We start from the raw sequence: 23,433 nt of genomic DNA, 5'->3' as shown, positions 1-23,433 counted from the left end.
ATATTGAAGGACTGAAGTTGTAGGAGTGTGTGTGTGTGTGTGTGTGTGTGGTTTTTGATGGTATTACTTTTAGGTATTTCTATCAATATCAGTACCATGGTTCAAGGAAAGAACCCAATTACTTTAAGAGCATAAAAGGACAGGAGCATAGCTATCAACTTTTCCCTTTTTAAAAGGGAAATTCCCTTATTCCGAATAGGATTCCTTGCAAGAAAAGGGAAAAGTTGACAGCTATGGACAGGAGAAGATGTGGCTGCAAAAATATTGATGGGGAGCTTGGCACTTGGATCATACAACCGAGACTGTGTGATCTGCATTGGTTCCGATTTGTTTCTTGGTTCAGAGTGTGATAGTGTCAACCTCTGAAGCATCATGCAGCCTAGGACAAGGTTACTTCTAGAATGGCCTTCTGTCCAATCTTTAAGGTCACTGCACAGGGCCCTGCTCATAATCACATGCTGATTTCTACTATTGAAGGCAAATGAGCAGGGATCAATAACGGAAGATGACAACTCTAATTACAGTCCCACAATCCAGCCTGGGGCTCTGATTCAGCACCCCTTCAATTATGCTGACCCCATCTTGGGTCCACTCGGGAACCATCTGCCTCCAGATCCAAGTTCTGAATTTGTTCAAGCTAATGTTTAATTTGGAGTTCCTTACATAGCCAGCATATAATTGAAAACCTTGTGTGGAGATAACTAAATGTGTCTTTTCTCATAGCCTGCTGTTTTGCACCATAAAGCTTAATAGTTCCCAAAGACATTGAGCCAACATGGCTGGCTGTTCAAGGCAACTTTTTTTCTACATCCCATTTTGCTCCCTGAAGTTTTCCTATAAATTTTACATCTATTCAGATGCTGGCGTTTACCGTGGCAAACCCTGACAAGACAGCACAATAAAGCTCCAATTTGCACTGTTTTAACAAAGACTGTTGGACAAATAAAATGTTTCTGTTCAGTTTTCTTTCCATCCCACAGCACCACAGGTGCAAATTAGTGGCACATCTGGGGGTGACGAGAACCCAAACCATCAGCATCAAAGCATTCAACCAGTGAATTAAGGATAGAAGTTGGCAAAGTTACTTACATTTTGCAGCTGGACTCGGCTTTCGGCCCTGGTCTCTGATTTTGCCATCATGCTAGAAGCATTAAGGCTGTAGGTTTTCCCATTTCGTGTCTCTTTCAGCTGTTCCTGAATAAGTTTTGTTTGCTTTCTGCAAAGAAGAAAACAAAAAAAAAGATGTCCAGATAAATATGGGCAGTGATTTCTTTTTTCTAATCTCAATTATTTTAATGTGGTTTCTGTTTCCAACTGTCCTAATATTTTCAATGACCACAGACGAGAACCAAAACCTATGTGAAGGCAGGTCCAGGCAGGCCAGAACAACTTGTTCTCAATAATGCAGGGTTTGTGCTGAAATGAGGGATGAATGAATCTGTCCATTTCAGCTTTTCATTTTCCCAATCTTACTTTCATTTCTCCACATTTTCACATCAGCTTGCATTTTTTTTACAAAAACAATGAAAATTCATGAAAACTTGTAAATTCATTTTAAACAACATTAAAATTCATCGGCATTTTAGTGCAAAGTTCTCCTAATATGTACAATTTAGCTGATAAGTGCACATTTTCCAAGGCTTGTGTATATTGACCAGGAAATATGCAATATCTAGTTGTTAATGCACATTAACTACTGAACTTCCATTCATCTGAACATCTGTATTACCAACAGTAGAGCTGTATGCATTTGTGGACAGAGAAACTGGGGAAAGTACTTCAACAAAATGCTAGAGCAGCAAGGGGGGAATTCTCCAACAGTTTCTCAGGGGTGGGGAATATTTTTGTTTGTTTGATTATTTTTCCATTGCTGCTGCAAGTGGTTACAGCAGCAATAAGCATATTGGCAGCCTGGTCACCTTTTGCATCCTTCACAGTGCTCTGGAGCCAGGGTTGTTCGGGAGCATTGTGGGGGGGAATGGAGAAAAATCAGAAAAAAATGTGCAAAGTGCCCTTTTTTTGGTGGTGGTGGGGCACATGTTCTCAGAAGAATACGTCTCATCTTAGCAATAAATAAGCTTTCCCTTTTTTTGCAATTCACACTAGAAGTATGGCTCTATCTGCAACCATGCCTGAAGCTTGATCTATACTTTGTAACAGAATTACCACAATTTCACTGCAAGTGAAATTCCACTGCAGAGTATGCTTATTTGGAGTTCTATTACAAACATCCATTTTAAAAGAATTGGGGGACTAAAGTTCATGGTTCATGGGAATTATATGAATTGCATAGTTAACAAGCGTACATACAACGTCCCTGTTTTCCATTCACATAGTTGTTTTTACAGATCAGTTATATCTGATGTGAGACACTAACTGTCATAGACACTGTGAGGTTGGTGTGGGGTGGGGGGAAAGAGAAAAAAGAAGTGGTTTTTCATTCTTTTATGTGCTTTTAAATTACATCTCTCACTTCTGCAAGCATCAGTCCATTGCTGGCTGTCACTGTATATCTATCTACACACAAAAATTCAAACCCGCCGCCACATCTGTGGCTGATTCAATGGTATGAACTTCCAGAGTGGCTTGACTTCTATTATGATGTCAGAAGATCATTGTGAGGTGAAACTGTTCTGATGTTCTGGCTGGGAACTGTCTATTCAGTTTGAAAACACTTGAGCTAATTTGGCCATACATTTCATGCCCCCGCCCATTTTTGGACCGTTCTAGTAATCAGAATATCTGAGGAAAATAGGAAGCTTCCGTATATTGAGCCAGGTCAGCATTGTCTACAATGACTGCCCACAGTTCTCTAAGCTTTCGGACATGATACATTCTCAGCCCTGCCTAAAGATGCCAGATTGAACTTGGGAGCCTTCTGCATCCAGAGCACATGCTATTGAGCAGTAGCCCTTTTGGGATGATGTGAGCTAGTTTCAGATGCTTAGCTGGTGAGAGAGTGCCATAGCAATTTTGAGACTGCTGCGGACGAGTTTTATATAAAAGTATTTTATTCCCCGACCACCACAGTGGGTAGATGGAGTTCACCTTCAGGTATTTCTCGCCTCAAAACAGCTTCAGCTGATTACTTTTTCCCCAGAGGATGCCCTATCTGTCAATGAAAATTTAGCTTGGAGGAAGTGTTTTTCGAACGAAAAAATGACAAAAGGGAAAGGGGTTAAGCCGCTTTTTTACCCCCACCCTTCTTTCCCTGAGACTTGCAGCTTGCACAGGCCGATTTTTTGCCATAAAAATCCACCACACCATTGCAGCTTGCTGCAATGTACATCTTGAGCCAAAGTGAGCCAGTTGGTCCCAACCATTTTTTTATTTGTTACACTGACTGTTTGAAATGTGGCTCATACCAACATTCAAAGGTGAAAATGGGCAGTCCCAGAGCAATGTTGTTAATGTTTGAAAAACAACAGCAACAACTGACCTGGAAACTCCGAAACTAGATGGATGACGTGGTGGAGAAAGATTGGACTAAATTTAAAGTATATTGGACTAAATTTAAAGTATTTAAATGCAGACAGGTAGAAATAGGTAGGCTACAGATATAGAAGTTAGATTAGATTTAGTAATAGAGGAAGTAATGATAAGGTAATTAATATAAGATAAGTTGATTAGAGTTGTAAGTTAGAATATAAAAAGGTAAGGAAATTACTGAAGATGATTTACAAGGAAAGCAGCCAGAGAGGAGGAGAGGAAGTCAACCTACAATGTTATTAGAAGATTGATAGGTTTAAATAGGTATTTTGGTTTTTTGTTTGGTTATATTGTTTTTTATTTTATTTTTGTATGTAGTTTTTGTGTAGTGTTTTTGTTTGTGTTATGGTAAAAAATCAATAAAAAATTTGTAAAAGAAAAAAGAAAAACAACAACAACAACCAAAAAATGATGACACCTGACAAAATGCTATTGTCAACCTGGAGGGATGCTTGTCCAAAATATGGGGAAATGTACTCACAAGTATAGGGAACTGCTGGGTCTGTTTGTCCATGTAGCTTAGTTTTGCCTGTGCTGACTAGTTTACTGCTCTCCAAGGTCTCCAACAGAGGTCTTTCTCATCACCTAGTACCCGAGTTTTGTAACTATGCTGAAGATCGTCCCTTCTACATGCAATGTATGTGCCACTGAGGACCAACACATGTCCCTCCTTCAGCATCCATTATTATACGCCTGCATTTCTGTCTGTAAATAGAAACCCCTTTCTCCAGCTTATGATAATTACAAAAACCCAACTTCTACATTTAGCCATTGCAATATGTATCTGCCATTGCAGATATTTTTAATTTGATTTAGTGTCCCTACAAAGGTCTACCACTGAGCTCTTGTCCCTTCTTATTATTTCAAAATGTTCATTATACTCATTAGGGGTTGTCAGCATTCACACATTAATGTCAATGTTCACTAAGTTATGGGCATTCCCTATACCAGTAATATGCCTGTATATACTTTGATAGTTCCCCTTCATCTCTCATAATATCAGAACCCTCTAACGAAGCTGAATGTTGGAAGATTCAGGATGGACAAAAGAAGGTATTTCTTCACAGCTCATATAGTTAAAGGGTGGAATTTGCTCCCACAATCCGTAGTGATGATGCCCATCAACTTGGATGGCTTTAAAATTCAGACAAATTCAGAGATGGCAAGGCTATCAATGGCTACTACCCACAATGGCTGTGTATTATCTCCAGTGTTGGGAGGCAGACAGACTCTAAATGCCAGTTGTTGGGAATCGTAAATGGGGAGAGTGCTGTTTCGCTCTTGCCCTACTAGTGAACTCCCCATATGTCTCTAGACGGCCACTGTGAGAACAGGATACGGGATCAGATGGGCCTTTGGTCTGATTCAGCAGAGCTCTTCTCATGTCTTAAGAGCCACCCATCATCAAAAAACTGCAAAATTCAGCAATACTAAATTTAAAAAGCTTCTAGTAGTCTACCGTAACTGCTTGGGTATCAGAAATTTTCACATTTTAGACTCAAGACTCAGACACTTCACAGTCTAGATACAGATAGGGAGCTATGGAAGATTCTGATAGGGCAAGGCCCAATATTGTTGTGACTTAATTAATACACAATTTGCTACCTGTTCATATATGCACATTGACTCCTGGTTTACTGGTTTAAGAACCATGAAACTGTTGCTTGCATAGTTTGTGGCTGATGAACTATGTGCCACAGCAAGGACAATGAGAGCAACAGAAGAAGCTTTGATTTTATTTGGTCAGTGAAGCCAGTTCAATGGGGGGGTGGGGACTGTTCTACTCAATAAAAGTTAAGAAATTAAATAATGCATTTGTAGATTTGAGTATTCCAAGGATGCCAACGCTCAGGTTGTACAATGCATAAGCATGATATCTGAGAAATTTCCTCCTTCAGAATAATTAGCTAAAACACAGAACATAAAATGAAAACATAATGGTTAATCATAAAATAACAGAAAAGTAATCAATGCTTTGTCTAGACAGCATTTTATTGCAATGGGCATAGGTCTAATAGGGGCATATATTGTAAGTTTATACTTTTTTTTGGCGGGCATAAACTGCCAAAGTCAAGTGCACTTAAATTCTACTTATTTCAATGAGGGAATAAAATCATGCCCTGAAATTTCTCCCATTGAAATCAATGGAACTTAACCTGGGCTGCATCATTCTCTGACTGCTAAACTGTCCCCAACAATTGTCCATCATTTACTTTTGATGCGGTATTGGTTCGCCAGAGAGCTTTTGAGTGGCATACATGTTCCTCTTTGTTCACAGAAACAGGACAAGAACAGGAGGTGACATGAGGGAAGAATGATTTTTCCTTTTCAAAGGGCCTAACATTCATCACACAAAAGGCGCTCGGCCCAAGAGACATTCAAATCACTTTTTGAATCACCTCCTCCATTTTCTAGGCCCAGTTCCCAGGACAGCGGCCTAAACGTGATGTTTCTCAATGGCAAAAACGGGTTTGGGTGGCTACTGAAAATAAATTTCAGTAGGTTATAGACTTGACTGAAGTAGAAGTGACATCAATTGCATGAATTCACTTAACATGCATATTATTTGTTAGGTAAATTACTGCCATAAGAAAGCCTGAAGCATTGGGGGGTGGGGGGCAGGAGAAGTATAACTCTTCCTTTCCTTGCTAGGTTCCTGGCACAAATTGCTTCTCCATAGTGGCTAATTGCCTTTGGAGGAAGCCCACACTGTGGACAATGGAGGTGTCTCTTGAAATGCAAATAGCCAACGTGAAGAGTTCATTTTCATCAGAACTGTAACAGGGAAAGGAAGTAAGAGTCAAACTATGGCTTCCCCAAACCTGTAGTCCTGAGGCTCCTCTTTACATTCAAAAAATCTGCAAATTAAATGCATTACTGCAGTGAACATCACATCTAGTTTGGCTCCAAATGCAATTTTAGTGTGGGCTTGAGCATGCTCAATGAAATTTTTGACTTTTCCTCTTTTAATGGCAGACCCTCATGCTATGTAAGAAGCTGCTGTGAGGGGAATAACAACTCAGCACCCATAACAAACTATAGTTCCCAGGATTCTCTGAGCGACACCTTGAATGTTTGAAGCAGTATAATCCTGCTTTAGAGGTATAGCATAGTGCAGATAGGGCCATTCTCTCTTCCTTTCTTTCTAAGCAAGCTTGGACATTCATTATTCACTGCCAGCAGCCCAATCTTGTGAGCCATTGAGCAGTTTGAGCCATATAAACTACCAGGCCCTCTGCATATTCCAATATATAACCGATAAATCTGTCATGAATCAAAATAGATACTCTCGAGCCAGATGCAGACATTACCATACTATGAATTTATTTATTTTATGGATCACAAAATTGTCGCCAGGATGTTCAGCATTGTTTCACCCAAAGCCAGTTTTTGTGATATATCAAAAGCTGGTAGGAAAATGATGCATTTTCATGCCTTTCCAGAAGATCAAAGAAGATTAACCTCTTCAAACCCTCCCCATTCATCTGTGATCCTGTATGCAAACTCTGATAAATGACATTATGAGTGTCAGCCATGGAGATGCCAGGGGTGTTTTTACATGCAGGGGTTTTTTTTGGGGGGGGAGCATGTTGAAGGAAATAATGTCTCTGGTATCTTACTCTCTTCAGAAATAATGCCATGGAGGAAAAACACAGAAGAACTGAAAAGGCATAGGGATGACAGGACAGAGGCTAGACAAAGGCTCTTACTTTGTTTTGAAGTAGAACGCTGCACAGATCATGCCCACTATGACTATGCCAAAGACGATACAGGAAATAGACAGCACTTGTCGCTGGTAAACCTCTTCGCTCTCTGTGGACAGCAAAATTGAAAATTATGGCAACATTAAACAGAAACATCTAGAAATGGGGAACTTATTATTATTATTATTATTATTATTATTATTATTATTATTATTAGGGTGTGTGAATTAGCATGACACGATCTTTGTACCGAGAACAGGAAGTGTGCAGATTTTGGCTTGGAGAAACCATCCCCGACTCAGGATCCCCACCTGCATGCTGTTATGAGAGATGTGGGCCTGCTGCACTGTCCCAAACAGAATTCTCCCCCCCCCAAAGGAGACCCCCGTAAACATGTAATCGGGATTATGGCATGAAGTGGTGCCATTGCATTTTACATTTATGTGCCCCGGAGGGCAGGAAAACGTATGAACTGGTTATATGGCTCATCAGACAGGAAGTGATCCTACACATTACAGGGGAATAGGGTAGACTTGACTTGGGGGGGGGGCTTGTTTGATGTGGCAGTCCTGTATCTCAAGTGACACATCGTCCCAACCTTGGGATGTTATCCTATACCCCCCCCTCGCTAAGGCCTAATGAACTTAAGGGACATGCATGGAACTGTGCTGTCAGTTCCTTATATAAGACGTTGGACTTTCTAGAAAAGGAGACAACTTCTCGTCAAGTTCCGTTCAGGTGACTGCTGTGGACCTTGAAGAAAACGACTATGAAAACCAAGGGCATTTAGCTGATGTGATCATTATCCAATTCTTCAGAAAGCTATATAAATAGCATCCATAGGGCAGGAGGGAGGTGGTGGGTGAAAGGTTGGAAAGCAGGACTCTATTTTTAATACTAGCTCATGTTCATGATTCACTCGTTTCATGACCACAACCCCATTCCTTTAAAAATGTACAGGGTGCTTTTTGGGTTATTTTTTTGCTTTGGACTATGTAGCACTCCTGCCTAAGCCTCCACGTTGTTCCCCCAGATTCCAAGTGTACAAACAACATAAAACACTGAAAGATTTACAGCGCTGAAAAGAAAGGAACAAAGCCAAACCAAAAAGAAACCCCTGCAGTTTGATAGAGTTGGATGAAAGCCAAAGTCTTTCCATAGTTTCTGATGTGCTCCACTGCACAGGAAAATCCTTTATGGGAATTGTGTGGTTTATTTTTTTTGGGGGGGGGGGGAGGGTGGCAGACAAGGAGGGGAAGCAATAGCCTTGGTAAACATCACTGTTGCATAATTAACTTGAAGAGAAGGATGAAATGGAAATCCAGAATATGAGAAAACATTCTGTTCTAACGTGAGGTCAAGCAGTCGACAGTTAATAGGCAGCTGGAACACCGTATGTGGAAATGAATCAATAATTCTTTAAGTGATTCATTTCAATTTCAAAAGGCTTTCTTAATATACCAACTGAGTATCAAATTGGCTGGATTATATTGCTACCTGTTAACATACGACAGGAATTAAACATAAGGCTTGTAGGGGAAATGTATAGATTCAAAAATATGGATGGATGTTACAGGCAAATATTGGGGTCGGGGAGGAACACTTGCTCTGGTCAAGAAATCCAGGCATGCATCTGACTGTGGCCCCATTGATTCCAAATGAGGGAGCAGAACTGAATGAATGAAAGAAAAAAATGACCACTGGATCAGCTGCGCTCATTGAAATGAATGGGGAATCTTTAGGTGACAATGAGGGTCAGCAGGACAGCTCGGACTCTGATGCCCAGGAATCAGTGCTGCACCAGAGTAATTGTTTTTGTTGTTTTAGCAACAGAGTGAAAACCATCCTCCCCCTCACATCAATTTGTGTTGATTAAAAAAATAAAATAAAAATAAAAACCCATGCTTTTCAAAAGGAAAGATCTAAGCATGCATTTGAGTCTCCCATTTAAATCCATAGGTCTGAAAACCATTTCATAAATTGCAAGGCAATCTGCATACAAATTGGATTTGCAACTGAGTTGGAGTTGCAGAAAACCCTTGTTGTTTGGAGCGTGTACCTATGTGATACATGCATTTCCAAACACATGGTTGTCTCATTCACACATTACATTTTTAGGTGCACAATGCGTGCCATTAGAATTGTTTTAGTGAATAGTGCACAATATTTTTTTTCCAACTGAATTATATACTTCAAAAAGGTTTAATTCTTTTAAAGTATCACCAACAACAAAATTACAAAATAAACCTGTTTGAACACAGAAAAGAGCATGTTTCAAAAACAGCGGTGGATATTTATTTTTCACCCACTCAAGTTCAGAACCACAACCAATAATTGTAGTATATATCCAGAGCATACTAGAATCACCCACTGAGTTCAGCAGTACAGTAGTTACTTATTCTCTCTCTCTCTCTCTCTCTGTGTGTGTGTGTGTGTGTGTGTGTGTGTGTGTGTTTCCCCCGATTGCAACTGCAAAATAAGCAAAAGCTTTTTTTAAAAAAAGAAAAATGCACATGGGGTCTGCTTGGCTGTAGTAAATGATGCAAGCACATGGAGGAAAGGATTAGGATACTGATTGTGTGGGAAAGGCTTGAGCAATCTGCCATGACCATGTGGTTGGGTCACTCACAAGCAACCCTCAACCACATTGGAGCTGCAGCTAGAATGTGGAGGGAGGGAAGTGGGAAGGGCAAACTTCCTCCAGGGGTAAGGGCAGCTGGGAGGTAGGCAGGTTGTTCAAGTGGGGGATTGGGAGCTTGGTAAGGGAGAAAGGGGGTGGGTGACCAGAAGCATTCACTAGAGAGGGGTGTCTGGGAGGCGAGGAGTGGAGGAATTCAGGAGGTAGGCAAGACTGGAGGCAAGTAGTGTCCTTGGCAGCTGGGAAAGGGGAGGAAGCAAGCGGAAACACGGTGCCGGGAAAGGCAAAAACACACACATCCTGGTTTTCGCCACCAGGAAGTTGGAGGGTATTAAATTGAATCCCTCACATAGCCTGGGGTGGATCTAGACACAGGAAAAACAATGGTGCTATAAATAAGTCAGAAATTAGATAACAAAAGGGGAAAAATCTCTGTGGAAAATCGTGTTTTAAAATTTCCTGCTCTCTGACGCCATCTGGTGCTGCATGTTTATAGCACATTCAAACCGCTGTTTCTTTACTAGTGTAGCCGAGTCCTCAGTCTAGCTTTTAACTGCCTCTTATGGTCCAAAGGTATTCATTTGCTGGTGACAACCTTCCTTCTCTCCTAGTGGTGGATTTCTCCCCCCCCATCCTTTCATAACCCACTGCTTCCCCAGTTTTTGTGCCCTTTCCTCCTCTTTACTTAGCACCTGCTTCATCACTAGGTCTTCCCGCCTTCCCTGCTCTTCTCCAGCATTAGAAGAACTGAACCAACTGCTTGAAGATGTTTCCTTATCTGCACAATGCAGTACAGATTCCAAAATGCTCATTAATTACACTGGAACTTGAAAAACCAGTGGTTTTTGGTTTTGTTTTATTTTTTACTTGATTGTGTTTGGTTTGGTTCTCCTCACACACTGGATAGCTAGCAAGTGGTATAAAATTGTTATATTAAAAATATAAATAAATAAAGCGGAACCTCATATCTTGGTCTGAACCTTCATTACTGGGGATGTCCTTCACTATGTACCTACACATTGATATAACCCAAAATAAAGAGACGCCCATCAGCTATCACTTTGCAGCAGATATTATATCACGCTGTAACAGAGGAGGAAAGAGAAGGGAGCATTCGTGGTGAGTGCCTCCTCTCCTTGAACTTTCTTGTATCAGCTAGTTATCAGAACATCTTCTGATTAAGAACATGAACCTGAGTTCATCTGTTTCCTTCTCCCTACCTCCCAATCCATTTTCCTTTCACATCTTGTCTTTTTAGAAGGTAAGCCTGAAGGCAGGATCTGTCTTCATTTGTGTGTGTGTGTGTGTGTGTGTGTGTGAGAGAGAGAGAGAGAGAGAAAGAGATTTTTTAAGCTGCCCAGGGAGCCTTTTTTTTTTTTACTGAAAGGAGCAATTAAGAATAAGTAAACAAAAATGAATCAATTTCTTTGAATTGATTATCATTCCTATGTTCCTCAGAGCTTTCAAAAATGAGCATTCAAAATTAATTTTCCTCTTATACGTGTGTGTTCTACTGTGTGCAAATAAATGGATAGAAGAGATTTTCTACACACCTCAGACTGAATCTTTCTATTGTACATTGGCTTCCTCAAGACTCAAGCACTGTTTGCACAGCAGGATCAATATTTCTTTGCTCTTATATATTTTGTTCTCTTTCCCTCCTTTGCGAGACGCCTCCCTTTTCTTCCACTCACCTCTCCCCGCCCCCAACCTGAATCCAGATTCCTCATTAAAGATCCCTAATCCTTTCACCGATCTCTTCAATTGCTGATATAGACCATTTAAATTGCCAGTGACCCAGAGAATCAAACTCTTCTTTCCGTACACCTCCTCATTCCAACGAGCCAAGTGCATCTAATAAACCAGCCGAGAGAATGAGCATTTTGAAATCTTACCTAACTATAGGTGAGATCCAGCAAAATATACGATGAAAAAGTGCGGAGGTGTGATTAGGAGACCTTTGGCAAAGCATCTGGTCCTTAGGAATTACATCTTGAAGAGTTAAACTGTCAAACCCAAACTTTAAGAAATTGATGCAAGCACAGAGTCTTATCAGGGAATGAGCAGAAAAGGCTACATTTTGCATAATCCAAGTAAGTATGCTGCGGGGACTAAACATGCTAACTGCAAATTATGCTGTGTCACATAATTTAAACACACAGAGACACATACACAAACTTAATTATCTCTGGAAGCGGTTAAGCAATTTAAGTTGAGTAATTAATTAAGCAGAATATGGATTCAGTGACTGGTTGACTGTATCTGTTTCACAGATACATATTGTCATAAAATGAATAGCAATGGCAAATGGTTTAGGGAATTCAGAAGGCCCACCCACCATGACATCTGCCTTGCTCATTGTGATTATTAAGCTAGTTCTAATAAATGCATAGCATGGCATCTGGCAAGCTATCAAGTCAAGGTGCATGATTTTCTACTATTTTACATTAACAATTAAAAAAAAGAAAGAAAAACCTTCTCCTTAAGGGATGCTTCCACAGCTACAAGGAAAATGTTGATCTGGAATGCTATCTTGTCACATACACCCAGATTTTGCTTTCCCCACAATTCATATAAAACACAGGATTGTAGTTGACCCTGGATCCCTTCCTCCTCATGTGTCCCTAATTGATGGACCCAACAATAATTCCCCTTTCTGTACAGTTTCACTCCTTTTTTGTCTAACCCAAGAGTTATCTAGTGCTGCAGCCTAGGGCTTAACCTCTTTCACACATGCTCGCCCACACAGAAATAACAGCCTTCCCTGCATACAGAAAATGCTATATCAAAGTTACAGCCCACCAAGTGCCTTTCTCCCTAATGTACCAGTTTTCATGTGAAAGAATTAAACTTTATTCTGAAGTGCAGGGAGAGCAGCATGTGATACGTCTCCCCACGAAGATCTGATGTTGGCAGTGTCCCTCGAGAGCCACAAGGCATGGTTTTGCTGCATGCATCCATCAGCTCAGATTCACCTGTGCCATCAAGTGGCATGCCATTCAGGACTGAGTCACTGCATGATGTGCTGTGCATATATAGTTCCAATCAAAATTATTCAAACCCCATTGCAAATCGGATTTATTATCAAAGTTTACCAGCTGGTGTGTATCTGAAGAAGTGTGCATGCACACAAAAGCCTATACCAGAACAAACTTAGTTGGTCTATAACAGGCATAGGCAACCTGCGGCTCTCCAGATGTTTTGGCCTACAACTCCCATGATCCCTAGCTAACAGGACCAGTGGTCAGGGATGATGGGAATTGTAGTCTGAAACATCTGGAGAGCCAAAGGTTGCCTATGCCTGGTCTATAAGGTGCTACTGGACAATTTTATTCATTCATTTATTTATTTCAACTGCATCAAACCAACACAGCTACCTACCTGAATCTTTCAGCTGTTTGCAATGAGCAAAGTGGAGGGGCCAATATTCTTAACAAGCTTTAGATTACCATTCTTGAACATAGTTGGTATTAGATTGCAAAAATGCCATTTCCTTGTGAAAACCTTATACAGTCATACCTTGGAAGTCGAATGGAATCTGTTCCGAAAGTAAGGATTTTGGATTCTATCCAACTAACTTTTACTCACAGTAGATCCACAGAAATTTATGGCCACAAGTATGCCAAGATGGCAAAGCTTACAGGAAGAATTAGAAACCAGGAAGAGGAGGTCTTTAATAAAGAATGGGGGAAGTTTATAATTTATTTGAAAAGCTATTGTAAACAGCTACATATATTGGTAGGATTGACAGAAAACTTGTAGCAAAAATTTGAACTATGGATTGACAAAAGAGTTATAAAAATAGAGCTATGAAAGAGATGCAGAGGGGGAAATCATTACATTAAGATCAACAATGGGGGAGGGGAGTCAAAAGGGATTATGTATTTAATTCATTTGTTTATGTAAAATAGAAAATGCAAAAATATTATTATTATTTTTTAAAATTAAATTAATGACCATAATTCACGTAGGTCCATTATTTTCCATGCATCTACTCTGAGTTAGTTGAATACGGCCCTTTATAATGAACAGATTGAAAGGAAAAATAGAAGTGAATTGTTTTTAATTCTGCCTTTGAAAAAGAAATGCAGAAAAACCCCCAAAACACTTTGTATTATGACTCAGCTAATTAAGACAGGCAGAATTCCATTTGTCAGTAATTAAAACAAGAAGGACATTTTTGTCCATGACTGTGTGATCTATTAATTCCTTGGCATATTAAGAAAATTTCAGAAGAGAGTGGAAAACGTTCTACAACTCAGTTGTGTCAAAATGCTTCATGGGTGCAAAATCATACAGCTGCAATTCATGGGGTGTGACAGCCCTGGTCTCTCCCGCTGTCAGTCAGCTGATCAGTAGCACAGGCTCATGCCTTTTCTGTAGCTGCCTGAGACACCCAGACCCTCAGATGCAGGGGGTGGCACCAGAGCTTCAACACCCCCTGGAAAGTAACATTCTCAGTGGCTGTATTGTGACACCAGTAGAAGTTCAACCAATCACTAGTCTTATTGAGGCAACCAGATCCCCAGCTAGCTAGCTTGCATTGTGGCTGGTGACCATTGGAACAGATAGGAGGAACAGACACAGGAGACCAATGTTAGGTAGAAGCAGAACCAATGGCAGGCAGAGCAAACTAATTCTACTTTTGTGCCTATCTTCCTCCCTGCTGAATTCTACAAGTTCAACACTGAGACAAGGAGAAGCTGTCCGGATGGGTGCTGGTAGCGCAGTGCTCTATTCACCCTAACAGGCCAGCCTCGGGCAGCGGAAGGGGGGTGCGGTTGGGGCAGTCTGCCCCGGGTGTCATCACTGAGGGGGGTGCCGCCTTGCTGGTGGCCTCCACCCTTCCCCCTTCGTTTTGACAGCTCAGGGGAGGCTTACAATTCATATCATTCCTATGAACCATGAGCTTTTGTTCCCCTGCTCCTGGGCTGCTTCCTGGGACCTCCCCCCCAAGCTGTCAAAAGGAAGAGGGAAGGGAGGAAGGCTGCTGGCAAAGTGATGTGCCTCCCACCCACCCCGCTGCCCGCCCAGGAAGCAGCCTGTCATGGGCGGTTCGCTCCACCCCCCAGGTGTCTTGCCCCCTGAAACACTCACCCCACCCCATGGCCCCACCCCTGGGTGCACAGCATGTGCGCCACTCTGGATGCCGGAGCAGCTAGCTCCACCTCTGGCCAGCCTCTGCTGATTTTGGAAATGATTAAAAGGGCACCTAAAGAAATGCAAACAGGGCACCCTGATTTTCTATGATGTCCTCAGAATGGAGGACAGGATTAAGTGACTCAGAAGCTCCGCAATGGGAAGATAACGGTCAGAGGCTTTACATATGGGGCTAATGCAAAATAGCGCATTGCAGAGCAACAGGGTCTGCATATTCATGGACCCTTTGAAAAAATGCTCAGATGTTTAGGAACAAATGGAGAACAGGGAGGACTGAATCCAGGCCCCAACTCTAGAAAAGCTGAGCAGTGGGATTCTGTTTTTTAAAAGAAGGCTACAGCTGTACAATTCCAGCTGTGTGCATGGGAATCTTGTGTGCATTTCTCCACATCTGGCTAGAGAATGGAATATGTTTGCAGAAGTCTGCTTTGGGGTGCATATTCTCTGAGCTGAAATGGGTCAATGGGAGAATGTGCACCCCTCAGTGTTTCAGCAATAATTGGCAGCTACTTGTGGTCCGTCATGCATGCTGCAAAGATAGTGGGCGATATTCTCCTTGGAGACTAATAAAATATATTGCAAAAAAATAAAATAAAAATGGTTTAGGCACTTCAATATTATACTGACCACAACTATCATGCACATCAACCACTGACTTTAAATTATGAGCTACTGATATAATATTTGAACTTTATTGGCTTATAATGAGTTTTTGAGCTGTGACTAAAGCTCAGGCATATAAATTTAATTCTAACAGAGGCTTTGGGAGGGTTTGCTATTTCATTCTATTATCTGTGCTATCAGTGGTTTTATGTATCAGAAATATTTAAAAGCTAACACTAAAAAAAAAGCTAATACAGACTGCACCCAAGTGGATTTTTTTTGTGGGGGGGAAGCAAGGGTTGGAGGGGAATTATATAGCTATATTGCATTTAAAAAAAATTAAATCCATTAAAAAAAATTCATTTACAGTACCACCTTGTAAAAACATCAGGTTTAAAAGGAAAGCTGAAGTTAACAAAAACAAACTTGTCGGAATCCCTTACAGTGGTATCGCAGTTATCGGTCAAACAACATTACGTTAGAGGTTGTTTTCCGTGGACAAGAGAGAATGTCAGGCAAAAAAAAAAATCTGACATTCAGCCATTATAAGAATGCAATACTGCATGCATTGTAATTAGTAGTTTGGGGTTCCTACTGAACCCAGGGACCTGAAAATCGTAACAATCACCATGATTTTAAAGGTCCTATAGCTCAACAGAGAGTTGTTCATTATTGAAAGACAAAATTCAGGAACCTGAGTGGGCCCAGATGGAGAAAAGAATGGATCCTGGCAGGTAAAGCAGTGCCTTCCTGGAAGGTCTGGATCCTGGCAGGTAAAGCAGTGCCTTCCTGGAAGGTCAGGACACAGCCCGGCAGTAGAGATGCAGAGACCTTGTCTGCAGCCCAGCAGTCAAAACACAAAGGTCACAGAAAACTTGTGGTTCATCTAAGGCAGGAATGGTGAGGATCTGTAGCCCTCCAGGTGTTTTTGGACTACAGCTTCCATAATCTCTGACCACTGGCCATGCTGGCTGGGACTGCCAGGTTGCCATCAATAAATGTTGCATGAGTGGTGGTTCAAGGGACTAGATGTGCAAGGTAAGTATATTCATACTTCTCTGTGCATATTTAACCATTTCATGGTTACAGTTTGCGTACCGATTCTGTATAGCAAATAAGCAATAATGTTGTGCTACATGTTGTGTGTGTGTACAAGATTAGGGAACAGAGCCAGAAAGAAGACGACAGGATCTTATTGATAGACGGGAACAAGTGTTCAAAAGTTTGGCAACCACTACTTTAAATCTGCAGTCTTTCATAACTCCATGCATATTAAGGCCGCTTTAATCAACACAAGCTGTATAAACCCAGGGCTGAGTGAATACAGGAAATGATTGCCAAATATTTGACTGAAACAAGAAATGAATTAACTTTCACCAGGCTGATGCCCCTTTTAATTCTGCAAACATTCAACCTTAGCATCAATTACTTGTGTAAATGATTGCAGGGAGGGGAATCTTCAGCTTGGACAAGAATGGGCCAATCCTGCATTTTAAACTTGTAGTCATTCACCTTTGACCTGCGTTTCTAGACGTGCAGCCTTAAAGTATGGTCATTCATCCAGCCAGACTCAGCATTAAGAGTTCTCAGATGACCTGTACACATTCACGACAATGCAGCTATGTGGTCGTATACTGATGTCAATGCATGCTGTATGCAATCTGCCAGCTCAGCAGCTGGGACTGCAGGTGCATAGCTCTGTGAAATAAGATGCAAATATGTTGATCAGCTATTTGGAAAGGGAGCTTCCTTATACCAGGTCAGGCTATTAATCTGACTACCCAGTACTGTCTGTTCTGGCCTCCAAGATGTCAGGCAGAGGTCTTTCCTATCTCCCACCACCCGATCTTTTTAACTGGAGATGCCAGGATTGAATTTGGCATGCAAAAATTTGGTCTTCTGCTACATTACAATATCTTTCTGTTCCCAAACAAAGCACTGGTGGGTTGTATGTTGTTTTACAGGGCTACAAATGTGCCCTCCTGGATACTTTGCATGCCCGAGTCTGGAACTGATGTGGCTGAACTCAGAACAAAGGAGGATATGCCCCGTTTTACTATGGCAGATGTTGGGAAACAGAAGCTGTTGGAATTACAACCCCCATCATCTCTGACTACTGGCCATGCTGGCTGGATCAGGTGGAAGTTGGAGTCCAGCAATACCTGCAGGGCTGCAGGTTCCCCATCCCTGACTTAAAGGGCAAAAGGAGGGTTTCCCAGACTCTCAAAGCCATTAGGCTCAAAGGAAGCAGGGATCCTTGAGGGCCTACCTGTGTGTGATCCAGCCAGGCCTCTGTTGGCAAGGGAAGGCTCTGATGACCAATGAGTGGGAAGTGTACTCTTGGGATCTGAGCGAAGGCAGAGTTACCTGAGCAGAGGGCGAGGTGAGGCCAGCCATTTTCACTACCATATCTTAAGTGTTGATACCCGGACTTCCGGTTCTCATAACCCCAAAGGCTTGTGTGTTGACTGGCTTGCATGGAACTCACCATCCTAGAGACAAGCTACTGGTTACATGATTTTCTTTGTCTCAGGCATGACATCACGAGGCAGCAACAGCCACAACCCGATTGTATTCCTTGTCTTTCTTAGTGCATAAATCTCGGTCACTTCAAGGATACTTAATAAACCAAGAATGGCTATTGTCCAAATTCAACTACGAGTCCCATTAGAGGAAGCCTATGCAAGGACTTCTGCTAGTGCCAAGTGCCTTAGCTCCATTTCTTGCCTCTTCACATCTCCTCCTCAATATTAGCTCTAGGGGGCCAGGAGAAACCCCAGAATAGCATATAGGGGGAGCAGAGGGGATCTTTCTGTCTGGCAAGCTGAAATGCTTAAGCTAATAGAATGACTGCCATAGCGCTACATTGAATTCCTCCCTAAGTGCCTTGAATGTCTAGTAATTGATAGCATGACATAGGAAACAGAAATCTGGGGGGGGGCAACCTGTAATCAATCCCACTGTGATTAAAAGGACACCCTTCAGTGGCAACCCCCTTGCCTCCACCACCTGGTGTGGCTTCTGCAAGCTGTTGCCGCTTATAGGTGCCATAAGTGCAACAAAAGTCAGATCACATGACACACTTCTGCATGGGCCACAGTCAAGTCCCTGAGATACATTAAATACTCTTCTCCACCCAGGTAAGCACAAAGTAGAGTTCAAGTGCACCACCCAGCCAGACAAAAACCTTCCAGGAGAGTCCAGTTCATGGCTAGTGGTGGGTATGGCTCAGGAGGAGGCATGTTCCAAGAGCCCCAGGGAGTTGCATTTGGCCCTTGAACCTGAGAAATTCCATTGTTTCACACCTAAAACGGCACCCTCCTCCCGATGATAGAACTAACATAAAGTGAATAACCGACCATTATTCACCCCTAGCTTTGCCTCAAGATCTGTCACCTAAATCTTGTTGCAAGATTCAGGACAGAAGAAAGAAAGCACAGCACTTCTTCACAAAGCACACGGTTAAATTATGGAACGCACTCCCACAAGAGGCAGTGACAGCCACCATCTTGGACTGGAGAAACTCATGGAGGCTAAGGCTATTGATAGCAACTAGCCATGACAGCTATGCTCTTATTTTCAAAAGAAATAATGCTTCTGAATGCCAGTTGCTGGAACCCACTGAGGGGAGAGTGCTCTTGTGTTCAGGTCCTGCTTGCTGGTTTCCAGGAGGCACCTGGTTGGCCAGGGTAGGAACAGGATGCTGGACTAGATGGGCCACTGGCCTGATCCAGCAGGCTTTTCTTAGGTTTTTAAGAACTAACTCACCCTCACTAATAGTTGGACCACTGTGGTGGTGTTTCTCCAAGCGGGTTTTGAAAAGCAACCCTAAGAGCTGTTTTGCTTGCACCGTGCATTGTTCAAACAACCACAAACTATTAGAATAGGAATCCTTGTAATAAAGCAATGATGCCAAATAAATAATGTATGAAAAGCACACATTCTTCATATACCATTCTCTGCATTGTTCAATAGCCTTCAGCTATTTGTCTTGCTGTAACTTAACTCTCACTATTCGTGCATAGTTCGATAGTTTCAAAAAGGGTGGTCAAGGGATGAGAAACGCAAGATTGATATTTATATAAGATGAGCAAATCATTGTAGCTTAGGGTTTTCATATCCATCTGAATCTCCATCTCCCGCTTACAATGCAAAAGTTATAATAGATGTAATCTTCAACGTAATATAATGGTCAAACGCAATCAAGGGCTCCGAATTAGGATTTTCAACCCGATGCAATTTTGTACTTGATAAAATTAAGTGAAGCATGCTTAGCATAATCATATATGACCCGATTCACAATTCATTTTATCGCAGGCTGCAGGCTGCAAATCAGTTACTCCAGAGTAATGCAAAAGAAGTCAACGGAACTTTTGTAGATTATTTTGATTGCTACAATTTTTTAAAAAATGTATCATTGACTTTGATTTCAGACAAACCATTCTTAAATGCAAAGAGATGTGGTTATTGCAGGGGAAGTCTGAACAACTGCTGACCAAGCAAGCTCAGAAATGTGATGTACTACATGTAGAATAATAGAAATCTAGACTTGGGAGGGAACTTGAGGATCATCTAGTCCAACCTCCTGCAATGCAGGTATATGCAACTCTCCCATAAAAGAACTGAATCTGCAATCTTGCCTATGTTCTAACCTGTGCATAGGTGCAGGTAAGGTAAATCAGCTAAGCTTGTGTCAAAATGCAGAGCAAACAATATCCCCCCATTCCTATGTCCATGCAGGTGTGAACCAGGAGTCCTGGTTCACTAAAATGTGAATACTCAGACTTCCCCTTCGCTGTTCAGGCTGCACATAATGCTGACACAGCCAATTATGACCCCTTTTTGGCCATTATATTTGGCTGCTGTGTACTAAATTTAATTGTTTGCGTTACTGATAACAATTAGGGAAACAATCCATGCCAAAGTAAGCAGTTTTAAGTCCCACAGGTTTCTGCAGCAGATTTAACTTCATAATTAACTCTCCCATAGTAATCAATGAGACTTAAATGGGTTTAACTGTGGGCTGGATCATGGCATTGTGTTGGAAGAAAAAAAAAAAGGTTTTGAGACACAGGGAAAATGTCTCATTGACCTGCATGTCTCCAGTTTTGTTTAAAGAATGCAGTCCTTGACTCGGTCACCAGGTGGTGTGTGAATGTCAAATCAAAAGCCGAAAAAAATCTGCTCAGCGACTCCAATTAAAAGGAAGAGGGAGAGGGATGGAGGGAGGGAGATTTGTAATGTAATAGGTATCATATGTGAACAGCTTAATAAAATCAGCCATTATTGATTAGTAATGCTGACAATGTCTGTAATCAGTAACAGTGACAGTGTCTGTAATAGTATATGAATTTTTCAACATCAAAATGTTCTCAGGACTCAACAGGGAGTTTTTGACTGACCCAAAATTATTAAATGCAATTTTCAACATGCACTGTCAATGTTGAGAAGACCAGGGCCCTACAGGCAACTGCACAGGTACTGTGGACCTTTAATATGAACCCCTTGCTCGACTACTTCAATCCAGTTCCCCACATTTTAAGATTTTCCTGCATATTTCTCCTAATAAACTTTTGTATGCAGCATTCTATTTGCTGCTGATATATTCATTTTAAGCACATTTCACCATAATATATGCAATATTCAAATAGCTGTGAATTTGGGCAGTTCTTAAATCATTTCAGAAAGTGTGAATTTGTCAGATTTGTTTTAAAATGTGAGCCGAATTTATCTCCCACCCCTAGAATGAATATCACCAGGGATTTTTTATATATAGAAAAAGAGGTGCAGGAACTTGTTGACCAACCAAAGTTGTTTTTTTAGGGGGGAGCACCCCCCAAAAGTTGAGCTTTTCTTAGGGGGGGGGAGCATCACTGCAACAAAGAAATATACATTGCTGACTTGCAATGTCGCCCTCCGCCTTGGCTGCGGCGCAACCTCCAGTGAGCACCTCCACTAATTAGCTGCCAGAATGCAACAAAGAAGTGCCGGAACTCACCAATGAGGTGGCAGAACCCAGTTCCGGTGAGTTGTAGCTGAAAAAGTCTTATCACAATAATAATAATAATAAACAAACAAACAAATTTTTATTTATACCCCACCCACCCCGGCCGAAACTGGGCTCAGGGCAGCTAACACTGAATATAAATAGGCTACAGTAAAAACCAAAAACCAACAACAAGTTGATTAAAATATGAGTTAGAATACAGTTTAAAATGCAGCTTAAAATGCAGCCTCATTTTAGTGGTAGCCTATAGATCAAAGCCATAAGGGGGGGGGGGACATCAAATATTCACCAGGGCCAACTATCCATGCTGGTCCTACATGGGCCAGCAAAAAGAGTCGAGGGAAAATTTATATACAAATCCCATATAAGGGGTTCTATCAAACAAACAAACAAACAAACGGGGGTGGTTTTAGACTGAGTCCAGCCCAAAGGCTAGGTGGAACAACTCCATCTTGCAGGCCCTGTGGAAAGATGTCAAATCCCGCAGGGCCCTGATCTCCAGCGGTAGGGTGTTCCACCAGGCCGGGGCCAGAGCTGAAAAGGCCCTGGCCCTGGTTGAGGCCAATCTAACCTCCTTGGGGCTTGGGATTTCCAAAGTGTTGTTATTTATGGACCTTAAGGTCCTCCACGGGACATACCAGGAGAGGCAGTCCCGTAGGTACAAGGGTCCTAGGCCGCATAGGGCTTTAAAGGTCAAAACCAGCACCTTAAACCTGAACCTGTAATCCACCAGGAGCCAGTGCAGCTGGTGAAGCACCATGACTGAAGAGCATCTCCATCTAAGCTACTACAGTACGAAGCAGATGAGAAAGACCTGTCATAGCATCTACATTTTTAAGACTTCCTAAAAGAAAACTTGAATCTCACAGACAGATGTAGAATTGCCATCAGCATGACAGTTAAAGTGAAATGTGAAGCAAACCTGGGTAAAGAATCTGAGGAATTTTCAGGAAAGGGTGAGAAAAGGTTTAATCAAGCCTTCAGACATTTTTCAGGAGTAGAATCAGCGTATCTCTAGGTTGTCAATCACCAGGTGTAATCTAAAACATTTGAAGCAAACGTGGATGTCTCTTACCAGACAGAACATCTGGGGAATTTTGAGGGGAAACAAATGAGTGAATAGCAGCATGGATGTTTTGCAAACCTTGGCTCTTGGAAGCCCACCTTTCCAAGAAGCAGGTTGCTTTGTTACCGAGAGATGCAGCTTCCAAAAATTCATCAGCAACATTGTTGCATGGTTCTAGAGTTTCACCTAATGTGAATCAAATTCCTGTTTGCTTTCCTTCTCTGCCAAACAAAACCTATGCTCCTAAAGTTATATAATTATATTCCCAGAGTTACACAGCTGAATGCTATGGTGACTCTTCACTAAATGTCTTTAGAGAGTTTCACAGAGCTATTCACACATCAGATAGCAACACTAGTGGGCTCTGTGTCCTACCCTGCCCCATTTCTACACATTGGATGTAATAAGCGAATAACCCCACACCCACCAAATTTTGTTAAGGACCCAGCTTATCAGTAGATTTCTGCATTTTTAGGGCTTCTATTGAGGTGAATCAGGTAACATATTTTGAAGGAAGACAAAAAGGGTGTTTGTTTGTTTGTTGGTTGGTTGGTTTAAAAAAACAGGCTAATGAAATTCCAAATGGAGGATCTGCATATATATATATATATATATATATATATATATATATATATATCCTAGGTACTTAACCGATTTTCCCTAAACCCAATTTCAAGGTTCGTTCTGAGTCAAAGCAACTAAAAAAATGTAAAGGAAAAACCAAAGGGATAAGATTTGCACCATTTCTATGTTGTTGGATTATTTG

The 23,433-nt window shown here is 41.5% G+C and overlaps 1 protein-coding gene across 1 annotated transcript in view; it reads right to left on the bottom strand.

Annotated features, from left to right (window-relative positions):
* NRG3 (neuregulin 3) overlaps window positions 1-23,433 on the bottom strand; it is a 550,949-nt gene that overhangs the window by 20,741 nt on the left and 506,775 nt on the right. Inside the window, exons 5-6 of the mRNA XM_033148775.1 lie at window positions 7,200-7,302; window positions 1,090-1,216 (exon numbers count right to left, since the gene is read on the bottom strand). Coding sequence (XP_033004666.1) covers window positions 1,090-1,216; window positions 7,200-7,302 — 230 coding nt within the window. The remainder of the gene's footprint in view (window positions 1-1,089; window positions 1,217-7,199; window positions 7,303-23,433) is intronic.

This window comes from Lacerta agilis, chromosome 5 (assembly GCF_009819535.1).
Source record: "Lacerta agilis isolate rLacAgi1 chromosome 5, rLacAgi1.pri, whole genome shotgun sequence".
Lineage (NCBI taxonomy): Eukaryota > Metazoa > Chordata > Lepidosauria > Squamata > Lacertidae > Lacerta > Lacerta agilis.
The sequence above is the reverse complement of the archived record's forward strand: the minus strand, read 5'-3'. Positions and strand labels throughout refer to the sequence as shown.